Genomic DNA, 18,643 nt, shown 5'->3' with positions numbered 1-18,643 from the left:
TGATTTGTACTAAGTGGAGTTTCAGATCATACACACCAGCATGTGTCTGTTTATAACTTGCAGTTACATCAAAATTAAAGTGCTATATTTGGTCAAGATATAAAAGACAACACTTTTGGTAATATTTCACCAACATAATTTAATGGCAGTTTAGTTTTAAACATTAGATGGGTTAACACTAATAAGTCTGGCAGAGAAAATATTACATAAATGCATTTAAGTAGACAATTCTTTCAAAAGTCAATGAGTTATGAAAGTCATAGTCTCATTTTCTCCATTGTCTCTGGGAGGCTTTTTCAGTTTGCTGAGGACTGCTGTCTGAGCTGCTGTTTTTATTTAATATGTAATTTCATCCATCTTACTTAAAGTAAGAAAGTAGCATAAATGCAACAAATAAGCACATCATGTTCTTTTAGCACACATCTGCACAAAGTTAAAATACAGACCTTGCAGCAGAGATAATGCTAGTTTTCAAACAGAATGCTATATGACCTAAAATCATTGCTCTTTTCAACAGAAACTTGTTAAAACTGCAAGGTTATTATTTCCTTCAAAGAATAAGAAAAGTCTTGGTACAATTTTTCCTTAAGAATGAGAAATTCTCAAGATTCGTAAGACTTCAGATATTGCCATTCAGCTTTATGTAATCATTTCCAGCATGGAGAAAAAAATTTAGGAGCCCAGGGCGCGTTCATTACATTAAAGCAACACGACACCCCACAGAGCACAGAAGAACCATGGTGATGCAACTCTGTCACTTTATAAACAACTTAATATTAGCAGTGCTTTGTAGGCCAATCACACAGGACTCCTAATGCCACAAAGACCAGGCTGCAGAGGCAAAGTACTCCTTGTTGTCTCTCCACTCTCAGCACTTTTAAGAGACTTTTGTACTTGTTTATTTTTATCCATTAGTTTTACTCAGTTTTAAATTACATCAATAAACAAAACATTAAATGCAAGAGCACAGTCATTTTAGAAATAAGTAGGTACAGATCAAGCAGGCCATAGTTTGTATAAGTAGACATTCAATGATTTTAAGAGAGAGCTTATGGTCTAAGAGAAAACCTGGCTTTCTTACCTGTGAGTGTAGATTAGGCGGTAGAGTTGAGTATTTGCTACACTATATACCACCAATTCTCTGCATTTAAGAAAAATCTACTTCTCGTAATCTTAAAGAGTAAATACAAATTTCAACGTGCAAAGGAGAAAAACCCACTATTGCCTTTGCACTGTCTACAGGGAGCGGAGTTGACACAGGTGAGCACATAGCAGCAGACATTTAATTTGGCTTAAAGGAGTGCCAGCTTAATTAACCACAACTGCTGTTTCAGCAGTCAACTCAAAGGAGCAGCAATGTGAGTTGCACTTTAAGCATCATCAAAGAATCTTTTCAAACTTGTAAACCTCTTTGTTAAAACTGAGACACTGAACTGAGCCAGAATCTTTAAAAATCTTAGCTGGTGCACAAGTAAATTCAAGTAGACTGCATTTATGGGAAGGCCCACAGAACAACAGACTGTACTGCAGAACCTGGTAGGTAAGTGAAATAATATTGAAATGGCTTTTTTTTTCCCATATAATCAACCACAGGAAGTTATAGCAAGTAATTTTTCACAGAAACATAGTTGACTGGTTTTTAAAAACTTAACATACGGCAGATAAATGTTAAAAAATGTAACCATTTCAGAAAAGGGAATGGGATTGTCCTGAAAGCCCTTACAGACTGAATTCAGAGTACAGTTTTAAATAGCAACCAACAATCTGGGCAGCAGCAGGGGCATTTTCAGCATCATTGGCCTGGTACCATTTGGAGTGTCTTTAGAGCACCGCCTGCATCTGTGAGTGGCAGGAAATACAAGAACTGAAAATGAGAAGCTGTCATAGATTAAGGAATGCAGTGTGTCTTCCAAAAGACTTGGTCTATAAGCATCAGTCTGTTACCTGCTTCTAACCTCTGAAGAACTTACTATAAATGTTTCCTTCTTTTTCAAAAGTCTTATACATACATAGAAAATGGATACTCCATGCATGTTGGATTAATTGTATGTAGGAGAACATATTCTTCAAAAGCTGTTTTATTTTATTTTAGCAATTTAGTACAGGGAATTAACTTTACCAAAAAAATGACAGAATGTGCTTACAAAGAAATCTAGAAGTTTAAGGTTTAGGATGATCTTCTTTTTAGAAATAGTTGAAGACACTGCTCATATAGTTACAACAAACAAAATATCTCTGGTTGGTGAAATAATAACTAATGTCATGAAGAATAAGTAGCATTGATTTACATGCAGCTTTTGCCTATTTCAGAACGCCTTCCTAGGCATGATATATGCACAATTATAATGTGATTAAGACCGTAATAAAAAACCCAAATGCATATACATATACATCCAAATGAATATGTGTATATGAAAATGGGAAGGCATATATTGAGACATGATTAGTGTTCTAAAGATTTCTAAAATTCTGTTTTAGGAATTGCTTTAGAGGTCAATTTACAAGTGACAAAGGAAAATTGGTTTTATTATATTTTTTAAAACATCAATCCCACCCACACCCCCCAAACAAAGAACCAAAAAGAAATCCCAATAATCCAATATGACTCAGCTTGATCATCCTCTTTCCATTGAGCCTGGCTGTTTTAAACACATACATACCCCCTTCTCAAATGATTAAGATTTATTAAAATCAAGGCTTTTCAAGGGAATGTGAAAAATGCTGAAGCCAGAGGTATAAACTTCAAATTATAAAATAAATTAGTCATAGGAATGGAAGTACAACATACAGAATATAAGCAATAATATTGTAATACCTTTGTATGGCAAGAGGGGTAACTATACTTACCATGGCGAGCATTTAGTAAGGTATGTAATTATCAAATCACTATGTTGTACATCTGAAATCAATATATCAACTATATTCCAGCAAAAGGTAATAATAATTTCAAATGACGTATCTTTCTTCACTATGTATTTACTTGTGGAAGACTCCATGAAAGATGATAACAGAGCCTTTGCCTTGAATGGGCTTATAGTCTAATTTTAAGTCATGACATCATGTGGCAATAATCTTCTACTTGTATCTGCTCTTTTAGAGGTAGGATTTTACATGTAGATAAACTGATACTTGGAAATACTCAATGAAGATGATTTCATTTAACTCTCTCAAAAGTTTGTTGTGGATATGTTTGCAGATAAGGGAATCAAAACTCAGATTTTTGATTCACAGCTGAGACAACAAGGTTGTAGCTAAGGTAAGAGTTGTCATATCACCTCTTCATTAGCACTTCTTACCCGTTTACTTGGGGGATATTCAACACAGACATAAGAGTTAGATTCCAGATAAAATTTGGCACCCAGGGCCACTGCCTGGGAGCAATTTATTATCACTTCTTAAACCAAATTCAAAAGGAGAAAGTTTGGCTCTTTTTGAGTTACTCAGTAAGAGTTGGACAAAATTAAGTTAGTGGTTTCAAAGGCTGCAGACTCTCTACAGCTCAAAAACACTGTGTTTAGAATTTATATAATTTAATTTACTGGCTGTAAAGCCATAACGTGGATTAGTGCCTGTGAATATTTGAAAGAGGAGTGCAAACAAGAAAGCAGTACTCAAAAACATACAGGCTAGCAATGACAGAAATGAAATTAAACAGCTCTACCACTACTAGGAGATAAAGACCACATATTAGGGTAAAGGACTTTTTTCCTTGGGAAACAGCCTTTTTACTATGAATTCTGTCCTGTCAAGGAATCTTCCTTTCAAGAAATTTGGAAATGCTTAACATCTGCTATTTCCATAAATCCCCTGGTTGTCTTCTGTATGGGCAGAGCCATTTTTATTCCATTTAAAGAGTGGGCAATTGGGGTTGAAGTAATTTGCATATAAGTCACAGGGTCAGAAGACAGGCTAAGATTAAAATCCATAGCTGGACTGGGGACAGGAAGAGGAGAAGGGAGATAACGGGAGACTAAATCAATACCCTGCAGGGTTTCAGGCTCCAGGCAGAATGATCTAAACTCAAAGAAAAGAGAAAGGGAAGGACAAACACTTTGGAGATCGAAGAGACTGAAGCAAGAACAACTTTATGGCTGGCCTGCAACCCCTGTCATTCTTCCTTCATTGGGTACTAACAGACTGCTCCACTTATGTAGAAGGTAATAATTAATTATATCTGGACCACATGGTAAAACATTTTTTTCCTGGGACACCAAGCATTGTAAACCATCTCCCCACTCCCTACCCAACCCTTTCCTTTCAAGGCTCAGCTTGACAATCCCTTCTCAACACACTAAAAATAACAGTAATAATAATTATAGCAACAATAGCTTATTCTGTTTTGTTTCAGGTGCTAAGAACTCTATATATATTAACTCATGAAATCCCATGAGGTAGGTACTATTACCCTTGTTTGACAGACAAGAAAACTGAGGTACAGGTTAGTTAGATAATTTTCCCAAGTCAAATAAATATGGTTTGAATCCACGATTTGAACCTAGCACTGTACTGCCTCCAAATCAAGGTAGGGGAAAGTTACAAACCATCTCAGACTCTTCAACTTTCTAGCTTCCTCTACCAGCACTGCCCGAAACTTCGTGTGGGGTATGTGTTGTAATGGTGTATAAGACATTAGATATGGCAATCAATTCCTAAGAACCCCACAGCCTGATCACCTGGTTCTCTAGTGGATACATTCTCTTTCATCATTTTTTGCTTTGTGAAAGCACTTTTGAAAACATGATGAATGTCACTTCCTGGAAATTACAGTAAGATGTTTGGGTTTTAACTACTAACAACAACAAAAATCAAGTTTAGTAATCTGCTCATTTATCATCTTTATATTTTAGGTTTGGCCTCTCTTTTATGATGCTATTTCTCTTTATAAAAAGGCAACATAATATTGTCTAACTGTAGCTCAACAGAATAATGTGGGATAGCTATATGATATGCATCTTAAGGCATCACTTACCAAAAGCCAGCAATGATTCTGCCTTAATTTTCATGTCTGAATGCTGCCAACTTTTGTGAGGCAAGTGCAGAAAAATGTAAGATCTTTCAAATTTACAAATAATTTCTTAGGTCTGTTTACCTAATCTTCATTTATTAGATAGCATTTGTAGTTGAGTTTCTTTTCAGGCAAGTTTCCCACAGAGAAACATGTTTTTATCATTGCAGAAGTTAGCTGGCATGCAAATGCAGAATAAAGCTGTGGTGAATTTTAGAATGTGGGAGGTGTGCTAGGCAGCCCCAGCTGGTTAAGTGCTTTACCCCTCCAAAAATTACAAATCACCACAAGTCACGGGCCTTTGGGTTGCTCAGTAGAAATTATAAATATCAAATCTGCGAATGTCACTGCTCTACTTCTGCTGTTTGTTTGTTTGTTTTTTTTTAACAAAAACAACCTAAACTCTCTGCATTCAGCTACTTATTAGCTAGAAGACTTCTTGCTTTGCTGGGCAGAAAGCTAAGGTTGGGGAAAATGTGATAAAACCTCTGAAAGCAATTCTAAAAGAAGAGGTCAGAGAGTTCAGCTCAGAAGAGGTCAGATAAATCCTTGAACAGGAATTGGGAAGGAATAGAAACTGATATGTGCTCACTCATTAATGTTTTCACTGTGGGCCACTAGTCACTACCTGGCTTGACTTATTTTATAGCTACATGGCAAAGAGCAGAGCAGCGCTGGACCGCTAAAGGGCTCTCCCTACCCCCAACTGCATTGAGACCAAGGGCACCAGTTGGGATCCATTCATCCATTTACCTCATCAAGTTATCTTTTTGTATCTGTGGGGTTAATTCTACCTTTCCTCCCAGCTTTAATGACATATAACTGACATGTAACATTGTATAAGCTTAAAGTGTACAACATGTTGATTTGACTCATATATACTGCAAAATGATTACCACCATAGCTTAGTTAACACATCTATTAGGTCACATAATTACTATTTCTTTTTGTGCTGAGAACATTTAACAAAATCTACTCACCAACTCTGAAGTATATAAAAATACAATATTATTAGCTGTAATCACCATGCTGTACATTAGATCCCCAGAACTTTTTCATCTTAACTATTTTCAACTTAACTTTTTATCTATAACTGGAAGTTTGTAGCCTTTAATTAACTTCTGCTCTTCAAAACTCAACACAAGTTTTTCTTAAATTAAGAATAAATATTCTTGGCTTTTGTACATAAGATCCCCCTTCCCTAAGTAAATATTTTGTCAGGATATGTGATTACTCCTGTCCAAGATATGAATTCTAAATTGATGGTTGTTTATTCTCTGAAAACATACTTTTCAACATTGACTGTAAGGGTCAGAAATTGGTACATCAGTAATAATAAAGGAAATTACCACTAAAAGTAGTAATAATGCTGATGTTGATACAAATCAGCTATACAGACTATTAATCATTTCTAGAAATTAGCCTTTTAAAATTTATCCCTAGTAGCCAGAATGGAAATAACAATTAAATACTAGCTAATGCTTTATCAAAATGAGTGCTGAGTGACAGTCTTGACATTAAATTTCCCGGCACATTTCAAGTTAAATCATGAACACAAAACTTTCAAGTGTGACTATCTGGAGTGAATCAAATCCTCACGGCAGCAGATTCTTTGGAAGAGTGCCAAGTCTCACTGTGACATGTACAAATCAGCTTAATCTGCAGCTTATAGCACTATCTCCTGCACCTTATTCCAAAAAAAGGGGGAAATAAGATACTTGCCTTTGGCTCTCTTGACCAACCAAAATGGTAGAAGAAAAACAGAGAAGGCATGGAGGAGTGGCAACTCCTCAGCAGGCTGTTTCTGAACTTCATTCTGCTCATAATATAGCAGCAATTTTACTCATGGCTCACAATACTCAACACAATGAAATCACTCACACATGGGGACACTGACAATTTCTGGATGATAATGGCAAATGATAAGTAAGCCTCTTTCATTTGTCTGTCTCTGTTTTCTAGTCTGTTAAATCTAAGAAGGCCTGGGCTTTGGACACAATACTCTGTGAAGTCATGAGATTCAATTTGAGGAGGTCCTAAAATCCCCTCAGTCCACAAGGGATTCTGTAAGAAGCACTTCTTCAACACGTGGGGTAATCAGCAATGGCAGAAAGGATGAGGCAGATGTTCTATCCACATTTTTACCTACACAACTGCACTGACATGGGCCAGTTTAGGCTATAGAAAACATATCTGGATTGAAATGAAGTTAGACATTTCATATATCTCTGTTAAAACTGCCAATTCCTGAGTAGTTCCCTTTCCTCAGTGTTCTTCTATGGGGTCATCTTCACTCTTTACTTCTGCATTTATTCTTGAATTAAACAAATGTTCCTGTATCAGTCTGTGTTAGGTGCTGGGGATAGAGTGGTAAGCTAGATAATATGATGCCTGCCCTGCTGGAGCTTACAGCCTACAACTATAAACTAACCTCAGATTTAATTGCCACCAACTTAGTAAAGCTGGGATGAAATTTTCACATGCACTAATTGGAAAGGATCACAGCTTGACTTTAACCACAAGATTCTACTACGTTATTCTTTCTATTTGACCACCCAAGTCTCTTAAGACTATTAGTCTAAACACAGAGGACAAAAGGATCCTTTTAATATGTAAATTATGCCAATCTTCAGCATAAAACCCTGCTATGGTTCCCAAGTTCACTCAGAATTAAGATCAAGTCCCTATAATAGCCACCCAATGCCCTTTTACCTGATCTGTTTTCCTCTCCCTTGCTCACTCTGTTCTATCCACACTGACCTCCCTGCTGTTCCTTGAACATGCCACATTAGGGCGTTTACACTGTATGGTTCCTCGTCTTGGGACACTCTTCCCCCAGGTACCTGCACAGGTAACTCCTTCACCTCCATCAAGACTTTGCTCCAATGTCACTTTGTTAACCAGGCTTATCTTGACTACCCTACTTAAGTTTGCAAGCCCTTGCCCGTAACCCAGGTAATCTTGATCCTCATTACTCTGTTTTCTTTTCCTCATAGCACTTGTCACATTTATCATATCATATGATTTATGTATTATGGTTGCATATTGTCTGTCTCCTTGAAGAAGGCATGGATCTTTAAATGTATTCCAAGATTGCAGAACAGTGCCTGGAATACGACAGGTACTCAGAAGGTATACAGTTAATGAATAAATGAATAACTCTTGTCAATTCTAGCTCAGTTAATGGAAAGATAATTGTGCTATTAATCATTCATTATGGGACAAGAAAGGAAGACTAAGTCTTTTTGTTTATTTGTCTGTCTTGTGTTTGTGTGAGGCTGGTGAAGAGGAATGATGGGAGAAGGGGAGGGAGTTTAAAGGGAGAGAGAAAGGAGGATACAAGTTTCAGTTCTGAAATACTCAGTTTGAGTTGCTAAGATGTTCATGAGAAAATCTCCCAAAGGCAAATGAAAAGGGCAAGCTAGAGCTTCAGAGAAAGGCCTGGACTAGAGATGCTGAAATGGAGGACTAGAATTATCTGTCAAGGCAGGAGAAAAAGGTATCACGTGAGTGTATGCACTCATCCAAGAAGTATATATTATAAGAGGAGAAGGTGGGTAAGTTAAAGAAAACTTGAAAAATATATACATTTAGAGGGCCAGAGGAGAAAGAAAAGTTGAGAAGTTAGAATGTGAAAACAAAAATTATGGAACAAGGTAAGTTGATGGAATAGGTAAGTGGGTTTAAGGATGAAAAGAGGTCACTGGTTTTGATAATCAAGGTCATTAGTTGAGAGAGTAATTTCACCAGTGTGATAAGGATAGAAGCAATCTGTAGAGAGACTAGGAGAAAGTAAACAAGAATTAGACGCAGATCACTCCTCTCAGAAGTAGACAATGAAAAGAAGGGGCAATAAGACAGAAGAAGTTCTAAGAAGAAGGATAAAAGGTGGCTGTTGCACTTTCAGAGAGTAGGGAACGGGGCAACACAGCAACAGTGAGCCTGCCGGCCAAGACAAAAGGAGCAAGGGGTGCAGACATTAAAGATACAGGAGACAGTCATCCAACTGTGTAAAGCTGAAAGACCTCATTCACTTAGCTGTCACTCCCTGCTCCCTGACCCTCACTTTTAGAGGTGAGGCAACTAGGACACAGAGAGACCAAGAGAATGCCAAGGTCAAGAGTCCTCAGCAGCAACCTGTGAGGAGTGTGGGGAGAGAGCATCATTTTCTACAAAGAATATGCTACTCCTACTCTACACCCCTCTCATAAATGAAAATATACCAAATGTGGTCACTATCAAACTGCCTATTTTGAAAAGCACATGCCTCACTCTAAAAAACAAGGGAAGGGAATTCTTTTTAGGGCAATATTCAGGAAACATCATATCTGTATCAGAAGAGCATAAAATTCTACACACGCCATGTGAAGAAGCCATTTCCTACAGATCCCTTAATAAAATAAAAAGGCAAAGTTTCCTTTAATGGAGGAGGTAATGTTTCCTCCAGAGGAAAGGCAGAGTCTAATTTCAGCCATGTGCTGACAGAAAATGACACTAAAACCTAGCATATTCCATTCCATCTCAGATACTTGTTGCCTTCTCTTTCTTTCTTTCCTTCTTTCTCTCTTCTTCCCTTCCTCCCTCCTTCCTTTCTCTCTTTTTACTTAAGAAGCACATGTAACACAGGCCTTGTTACTGTTCGGTACTGAACACATACTATCTTTAAGGGTATAATACCCTTAATCTGAAAAGACCATTATGATTACATTTAAATATGACTCCAAACTAGTTCTTTAATTGTGACCTAGTTAATGGCTCAGGCTTTGGAGTGTCTCAAATCTGAAATCAAATCTTGGTTCCACCAGCTGAATTATATTGGACAATTTACTTCACCCACCTGAGACTCTGAACACCTAAAGAAGTGGGATTAATAATAGTACCAACCTCATAAGATTGCTGTGAGGTTTATATTAGATGAAGATTCTTCTTACCAGTGCCTGGTAATAAAAAAGTCCTTAATGAATGTTATGTTTTTTATTGGACTATTTACTACTCCCCAAACCTGACCTGAGTCGTATTTTCCTGTCTCCAACCCTTTAAACATGTCTTTTCTTTCTATTAGTTGATATCCTTAAAGACCTAGCCCAAGTGTCACCCTCTGTATGAAACCTTTTGAGATACCCCTATCTGGATAAGAGCTCTTTTACCTCTAAACAACTTTTGTGCTTCACAAAGGGCAGTTACCAATTACTGACCTCTGTTACGGTTCCTTGTGAGTACGCTTTAGCCTCCCTATTTTGCTAGGCTCCTTGAGAACACAGATCACCTTTATTCATTTGTATATTCTTTAGAACCTACCACAGTGTTTTGTATATTTCAAGTGATGAATACAATCATCAAGAATAAAATTAATCATAGAGTAAAAATGAGGCCATAAAGAATATGAAAAAAATATAGGTAACACTGAACTGATCTTAAGTATCTTAAGACCAGTATGTATAAAAGCAAGTATCTTAAGACCAGTTTGTATAAAAGCAAGAAAAAGAATAATAGGTTCACTTTGTAAAATTTAAAGAAAGCACTCTGTTTAACAGATTCTCTACATGTAAATAAGAATTTTTAAAAGAAATACAAATAATAAAAATAGTAAGAAAAAGAAAAATAGATTTTTAAACCACTAAATGACTAATTTAGGTTACAAGATATCATTATTTCAATTTTCTAAAATACGAATGTGAGGCTACCATAAATATAAGAGTAAAAAGACTTAATGCCTTCACATTTTGTTGTATTTCCGGGAGTGACATTATGGTAGGGTGGTTTTAAAGCTGTTTATGGTCCTACTGGTTTTCTGATATAACAAAACAAGAAATTTACTTTTTTGGAAGTGGAAGTCAAACCAATATTGATCTAATCATATCCTTAATGGACTTTTCTTCCTGGGAAGACACAGGTAATACACTACAGCAAAGTATGAACTACCTACACTGAGTGATGACTATACTAAGTATACCTGAAAGCCAGAAATGACTATCATATTTCCAAAGTAGATAATGGGGATGGTAAGCTTAATTACATAAATTACCAGCCTTGTCTCCACATTTTAAGGGCCAGGAGTTGAACTTCATGTAGAAGAAATTTCCCCTGAAATAGCCCACAATACCCTGCTTCTGAGAAACAAGGCTAACTCCCAAAGGAAGCATAGAGAGGGGTGAAGTCACTGTTAGGGCTTTTATGCTCCACATGCAGAAACTGGCCCATTTGAAATTGGCAGAAAAGTCCTGTCTGACAGAAGAAATTCAAATTTCTCAGCTTTGAACATTGCTGGTGGCACTATAAATCAGTATGTTACCTGGCAATGTAAATCAAGAAACTTTCAAACCCTTTGGCAGAGTAATTCCACTTCTAGGAATCACTAGGAACCACTACTAGTATTATGATTACTAAATTATAGTTCAATCATGTGATAGAATATTATTTAACCTTTTAAAAAAGGTGTATGCAGAAACAAAATGTTTGTGGTATATTAGGAAGCAAATTAAAAAACTTGTATGCCATATTAGAACTACGTTATGAAAACAAACAAAAATGTACATTAAAAAAAGACACTGGTTTGCATATAACAAAATGCTAATTTAGTACCCACGAAGACATCAGTTGCTGCCAGCAGTCTATAAATCCATGTGCATATGCATCTTCTTAAACAACAAACACTGAAAATACTATCAGTATAAGACTACAATTTTTTTGTATTAAAAAAATGAGAATCATGTGCTAATACTGAGAACAGGATGAGGATACACACTCTCACCACTCCTCTTCAATGCAATTTGAAGGTTCTGGCCATTGCAATAGACAAGAAAAACAAATAAAAGATAATTTGCTGCTAATTGTTTACATAGGAAAACTTTAAAAATCTACAAATACCTAGCAGAAATAATAAGTGAAATTAGCAAGGCTGCAGGATACAAAGTTATTATAAAATTCAATTGTATTTTTGCATATTGGCAATAAATTTTAAAATTCCACTTACAGCAGTGTTGAAAAACATAAAACACATTTAATAAAACACACGTAAGACCTGTCACTGGAAACTAAAAGCACTGTTGAAAGAAATCAGAGAACTACTAAATAAATGGAAAAATAAATTCATGATCAAGAGACTTAATAAATATTACAAAGACAAATATTCCTAAATTCATCTACAGACTCACTGTAACTCCAATCATAATCCCATCAAGTTTTGTTTTGTTTTTTAACAGAAACTGACAAGCTCAATCTAAAAGTTAACACTTGGTTAACTCTAGGAGGCTGGAGCAGGGATTGTCTGGGAAGAGGTACAATGGAACAATGCTGACAATGTTTTTTTATCTTGATAGGGGTTTGGGTTACACAGATATAAGTTTTTTTTTTTTTTGCCAAAATTCAGCTAATATACAGAAGATTCAATTGTATGTGAATTTCACCTAAAAAAACTGTTAAGAATGATAGAAATCAAATGATATGTATGCTGAAGTATTACTTGAAAGCTTATTGATGCCTACAATTTTCTTTGAAATACATTTACAAAAAAGGGACTGATGAACAAATGAATAGACAAGAGGAAAAACAAGCAGAGTAAAATCTTAATGATAAAATCTAGTTGTGAGTATATAGGTATGCACTGTAAAAATTTTTTTTCAACTTTTCTGTACATTTAAACTTTTTCATAATGAAATATTGGGAGAAAAACAGATACCTTTATTCTGATATTGACAAAATATTTTTTGCTTCTTTTTTTTCCTAATTTCTAAGTTTTCTATAATGTGCTATGTAGTCTTTAGAATTTTAAATGTTTTTAAAAGGAAACAAATTACATTTATTAAAATAATCAAATATAAATTATTTTAAAACAAGTTAAAAAATTTCACGTTAGATTCAATGAAAGTTAAAATATTATTTTTATACCAACTATCATTTAACTCACTAAAGCCTTAAAATATTTCATTATGCAGCAAGTTACAGTTTTTGACCTAATTAAAATTTTCTAAACTAATCAAATGTGGTATTAAAGTTTTTTTCTTTAAATACCTTACATTAAATTTTCCCTTGTACTCAAAAACCTCCCCCATTCTGTGTTTATGTATGCTCATTAAAAGTACATCATTTCTCGGACTCTAATAACCAAGCACAGCAATATTTCTTAAGAAATCTGAGAGTTGGCTGTTTACTTTCTAAAGGGCTTCATCTTTAGATAAGCACAAGCTTTAAGCCAGGTGCTAGTCATTTGTGTCTTGTTAATTTCCAAAACAAACAGAGGAGAGTGCCATGCAATTTCCATTACACACACTTCACCATTAGTACCAGGGTTTATTAGCTTGACACTGCTCCAGGAGTAATGGTTTCATTCCTCACTGAAATAAAATAATGTGCCACATAACTCAGCAATGCGGAACTTCTGAAAAATGTTGTCATGTTTAACATGGTCATATTTTTAAAGTCTGCATTATGCCAAACAAAAGCCATTTGCTGTAGAGAACTCATTCTGGACATGGAGAATTCTCGCATAGGCCTCAGACTTACCTCATCGCGATGTCATATGATTCTGGGTGAATACAAGTTTGATCCAAAGGATTTGGCTTCAGTACAACATTTGCTGCAGTTTTGCTCTTTTTCTTGCCCTGCTTCTCATTTGTGACCTCAACACCTGCTGAAGATGTCACAGCAACTCCCTCAATCCGGCCTGCAGATTCTGTTTGCTGACTACTGTAATCATTTAAAACAGAGCAGGAGGGAGGTAAAGATGGGTAGAAGAGAAAAGTCTTCAAAAAATGTGCTTATTTCTCTGCCATACAAATATGTACAACCACATTCTGACCATTCACTTCATAAAAATTACTACTTACCTGCTTAAACACTGTTAACAGGGTTTTGTTAATTAAAGCCAAAAACATTCCTAACTGATTCATCCTATATAACTGACATTCTAAGAAAGAACAGAGAAAAATGGAGAGAAATAAAGGGAAAGAGGAGATTTTCCAGAGCTGAAGAAAAATACAAATTCTCAAATTAAGAAAAACTACTGAGTTAAAAATAGAATGAATGATGCTACCTCTATAGCTTTTCTTCTTCCTTCCTAATTACAACCCTTAAATAGAATTCGTGCCTCATATTGAATTTACCAAGCATCATAATTCCTCCAGGTGGTAAAGATACCTCGAGGCAAGTGCTGGGCATAGAAGCCACGGGGCATAAATCTGCAAAGAAGTAAAAAGCTAACCTTTTCAAACAATATGGCTTCTCTCTCACTTACCAACTTTACATCTCCCTGTATGGCCCCGGAAGATGACTGGTTAGCCAGAGACGGGTAAGATTCCTCAAGGGAGGAACAACCTAAGAAAGGCACAGTCGCAGGGGGGCCATAGTGAGAAATTGGGGATCAAGAGTGGTGAGGCTTAGAACCTCACCCTCCCTGTTTTGAGAGAAATCTTCCGCATCCATGGATGTTTCAATGCCCTTGTCTAGCTTGGATTAACACATAGTCTACAGGCACACACCTGATCATCTACAATTGCTCTCTTACAACACTAAACTATGTTTTCTACCTTTATCTTGCATCTACCTACCACTTCAGCATTTTATTAAAAATAAAAATAATAATAATAATAAAGGGAGAAATGTGGGATCCACATATAAATCAAGTATAAAAATCAAACGAATATTCATATTTGACCTGATTGTTTATAATTCATAATGCATGATCAAAACCGAAAGTTTCTGTGATGAATGCCCTTGTACTGTTCACCATGTAAGAACTTATTCACTATGTAAGAATTCGTTCACCATGTAAGAACTTGTTCGTTATGCTTCAGAAGATTGGAGACTGACGAGAATTAGGCTTGAGATGGATTAATGATTGTGCACTGAGCACTGACCCACCTATACAGAATTTTGTTGTTAACAACCATTTGATCAATAAATATGAGAGATGCCCTCTCAAAAAAAAAAAAAAAAGGAAAAAAAAGAAAGAAAGAAAGAAAAGGGGGATTACTCCTTGATAGGATAAAACTATTGGTAAATCAAAAAAAAAAAAAACATTACTTTTAAATCATCAATCTCTCCAAACTCATTCATTCTAAATAGGTTACCAAGGTATACACAGAAAAATACATTGTAATTCTGCAGCCAGTAGGAAAAGAACCAGGATCATAAATCGAGTATTAATTATAAATAATGGTCATTGCTCTTTGCATTTATCAGAATAATGTCCTGAATATGAAGTCCCCTGCTTCTACTATGGGATTGTTTTCGTATTCATCTGTTTCTTGGCTCCAAGCATATCTTAACGGCCAAGAGTCATTGTCAGACCCTTCACTGTAAATAGTAACTAACCATGTTCAACGAACAGAATTGCAAGGCAGCCACTTGTCTTTGCTGTCCTTCCAAAAAGTCTTTCCCCTGATATATAAGAAAAAGTCTGAGAACAGATTTACTTTCCCTCTCTGCACTGGTTACAAATGTACAGCTTTGATCTCAGTTTGAACACAAATAAATCTTTCTAATCTCCTCAAAAAAAAAAATAGAATGAATGGAGCAGATGACATGATATTGTATATAAAAAAACCCTAAAGAATCCATTCCAAAAACTACTAGATCTAATATATGAATTCAGCAAAGTTGCAGGATACAAAACTAATACACAGAAATCTACATTCCTATACACTAACGATGAACTAGCAGAAAGAGAAATCAGGAAAACAATTCCATTCACAATTGCATCAAAAAGAATAAAATACCTAGGAATAAACCTAACCAAGGAAGTGAAACAACTATACTCTGAAAACTACAAGACACTCATGAGAGAAATTAAAGAAGATATCAATAAATGGAAACACATCCCATGCTCATGGATAGGAAGAATTAATATTGTCAAAATGGCCATTCTGTCTAAAGCAATCTACAGATTCAAGGCAAACTCTATCAAAATACCAACAGCATTCTTCAACGAACTAGAGAAAATCATTCTAAAATTCATATGGAGAAGAAAGGGGCTATTACAATTAGCATGTATAATGTTTGGGGGGTGTGAATGGGGAGGGCTGTGCAACATAGAGAAGAAAAGTAGTGATTCTACAACATCTTACTATGCTGATGGACAGTGACTGTAATGGGGTTTGTGGGGGGGACTTGGTGAAGGAGGGACCCTAGTAAACATAATGTTCTTCATTGTAGATTAATGATAACAACAACAAAAAATTCATATGGAACCACAAAAGACCCCAAATAGCCAAAGCAATCCCTGAGAAGGAAGAATAAAGCTGGGGGGATTATGCTCCCCAACTTCAAGCTCTACTACAAAGCCACAGTAATCAAGACAATTTGGTACTGGCACAAGAACAGACCCATAGACCAATGGAACAGACTAGAGAGCCCTGATACAAACCCAACCATATATGGTCAATTGATATACAATAAAGGAGCCATGGAAAAACAATGGGGAAATGACAGCCTCTTCACCAGCTGGTGTTGGCAAAACTGGACAGCTACATGTAAGAGGATGAAACTGGATCACTGTTTAACCCCATACACAAAAGTAAACTTGAAATGGATCAAAGACCTGAATGTAAGTCATGAAACCATAAAACTCTTAGAAGACAACATAAGCAAACATCTCCTGAATATAAGCATGAGCAACTTCTTCCTGAACCCATCTTCTCGAGCAAGGGAAACAAAAGCAAAAATGAACACATGCGACTACATCAAACTAAAAAGTTTCTGTATGGCAAAGGACACCATCAACAGAACAAAAAGGTATGGGAGAATATATTTGTAAATGACATATCTGACAAGGGGTTAACACAAAAAATACATAAAGAACTCACATGCCTCAACACCCAAAAAGCAAATAACCCAATTAAAAAATGGGCAGAGAATATGAAGATACAATTCTCCAAAGAAGAAATTCAGATAGCCAACAGACACATGAAAAGATGCTCCACATCACTAATCATCAGGGAAATGCTAATTAAAACCACAATGAGATATCACCTCACACCAGGTAGGATGGCCAGCATCGAAAAGACTAAGAACAACAAATGCTGACAAGGATTCAGAGAAAGGGTAACCTCTCCTACACTGTTGGTGGGAATGTAAGCTAGTTCAACCATTGTGGAAAGCAATATGGAAGTTTCTCAAAAAACTAAAAATAGAAATATCATTTGACCCAGGAATCCCACTCCTTGGAATTTACCCAGACTCAAAAAGACATATGCACCCCTATGTTTATCACAGCACTATTTACAGTAGCCAAGATATGGAAGCAATCTAAGTGTCCATCAGTAGAAGAATGGATAAAGATGATGTGGTATATATACACAATAGAATACTATTCAGCCATAAGAAAGAAACAAATCCTACCATTTGCAACAACATGGCTGGGAGCTGGAAGATACTATGCTCAGTGAAAGAAGCTAGGTGGAGAAAGACAAGTGCCAAATGATTTCCCTCATTTGTGGAGTATAACAACAAAGCAAAACTGAAGGAACAAAATAGTAACAGACTCACAGACTTCAAGAAGGGACTAGTGGTTACCAAAGGGGAGGGGTGTGGGAGGGTGGGTGGGGAGGGAGGGAGAATGGCTTTGAGGACTAAGTTTCGTATACATGGTGTGGGGGGGTCACCGGGAAAACAGTGTAGCACAGAGAAAGCAAATAGTGAATCTGTGGTATCTTACTACACTGATGGACAGTGACTGCATTGGGGTATGGATGGTGACTTGATAATATGGTAAATGTAGTAACCACATTGTTTTTCCATGTGAAACCTTCATAAGAGTGTATATCAATAATACCTTAATAAAAAATTTAAAAAAAATAGAATGAATGGAAAAAGACTCAGATTTGACATACTGTGTGGAAACTTGGAATAATATCTTGAAAGTTCTGAATGAAAGTGATTTTGAACCTAGAATAATATGCATAGCCAAACTAACATTAAAAAATATGAGGGCAAATTAAAGTAATTTTCAGACATTTAAAGACTGAAGTACAACCCATATATCTTCTCTGAAAAGAATTTATTATTAAGGATATACTCCAGCAGAAACAATGAATTCAAGAAAAATGATAATCTGGTTACAAGAGACAGTGATGAGCATAGAAACCATAACAATTTACTAAGTTAAATAATTGCTTATGAATAATGTAAAAAAAAATACATGTAAAGGACAGTTGGAAACTAAAATCCCAGGTCATCCCATCAAGGGACATAGAGTTGAAAGGAGGAAGGCTGGGAAGAGAACTAAGGTTGTAGTTTCCTCCAGGAGGACACAGATACGGACACTCCAGAGGTCAGCTCAAATCAAATTTAAGGATAATCACCAGAAGAAGTAAGATAAATGACCAAGGGGAGATAAGGATGAGATGGGAAAACAAGGAGAAAATTTGTTAACTGATAAACCCAACAAACAGCATGAAAGAAGAAGAATTATAAAAGCACAATAAACTGCAAACACAACAGTTGGAAAATTAAGTCCAAATAATCAATAAATGTAATAAATATGAATATATTAAGATTAAGCAAAATTATGAAATTTGTTTATAAAAATCAAATAAAAAATTAAATGCCACAGAAAGTTTGAAAATAAAAAATACCAAGCATATTCTGAAAAGCAAACTTAGTGACACAGTCAGCAAACAAAATATATTTCAAAGCAAAAAC

At 35.8% G+C, this 18,643-nt stretch overlaps 1 protein-coding gene across 2 annotated transcripts in view; it reads right to left on the bottom strand.

Annotated features, from left to right (window-relative positions):
- Positions 1 to 18,643, bottom strand: part of SRBD1 (S1 RNA binding domain 1) — a 202,996-nt gene that overhangs the window by 7,201 nt on the left and 177,152 nt on the right. The window contains exon 19 of one of the 2 annotated variants that reach the window (XM_073213612.1): positions 13,508 to 13,687. In XM_073213612.1, coding sequence (XP_073069713.1) covers positions 13,508 to 13,687 — 180 coding nt within the window. Of the gene's footprint in view, positions 1 to 13,507; positions 13,691 to 18,643 lie in introns of both variants that reach the window. The other variant, XM_073213619.1, reaches the window with a different exon arrangement.

The sequence above is a fragment of the Manis javanica genome, chromosome 1, assembly GCF_040802235.1.
Source record: "Manis javanica isolate MJ-LG chromosome 1, MJ_LKY, whole genome shotgun sequence".
NCBI lineage: Eukaryota > Metazoa > Chordata > Mammalia > Pholidota > Manidae > Manis > Manis javanica.
Note: the sequence above shows the minus strand (reverse complement) of the source record. Positions and strands in the feature narration are given on the sequence as shown.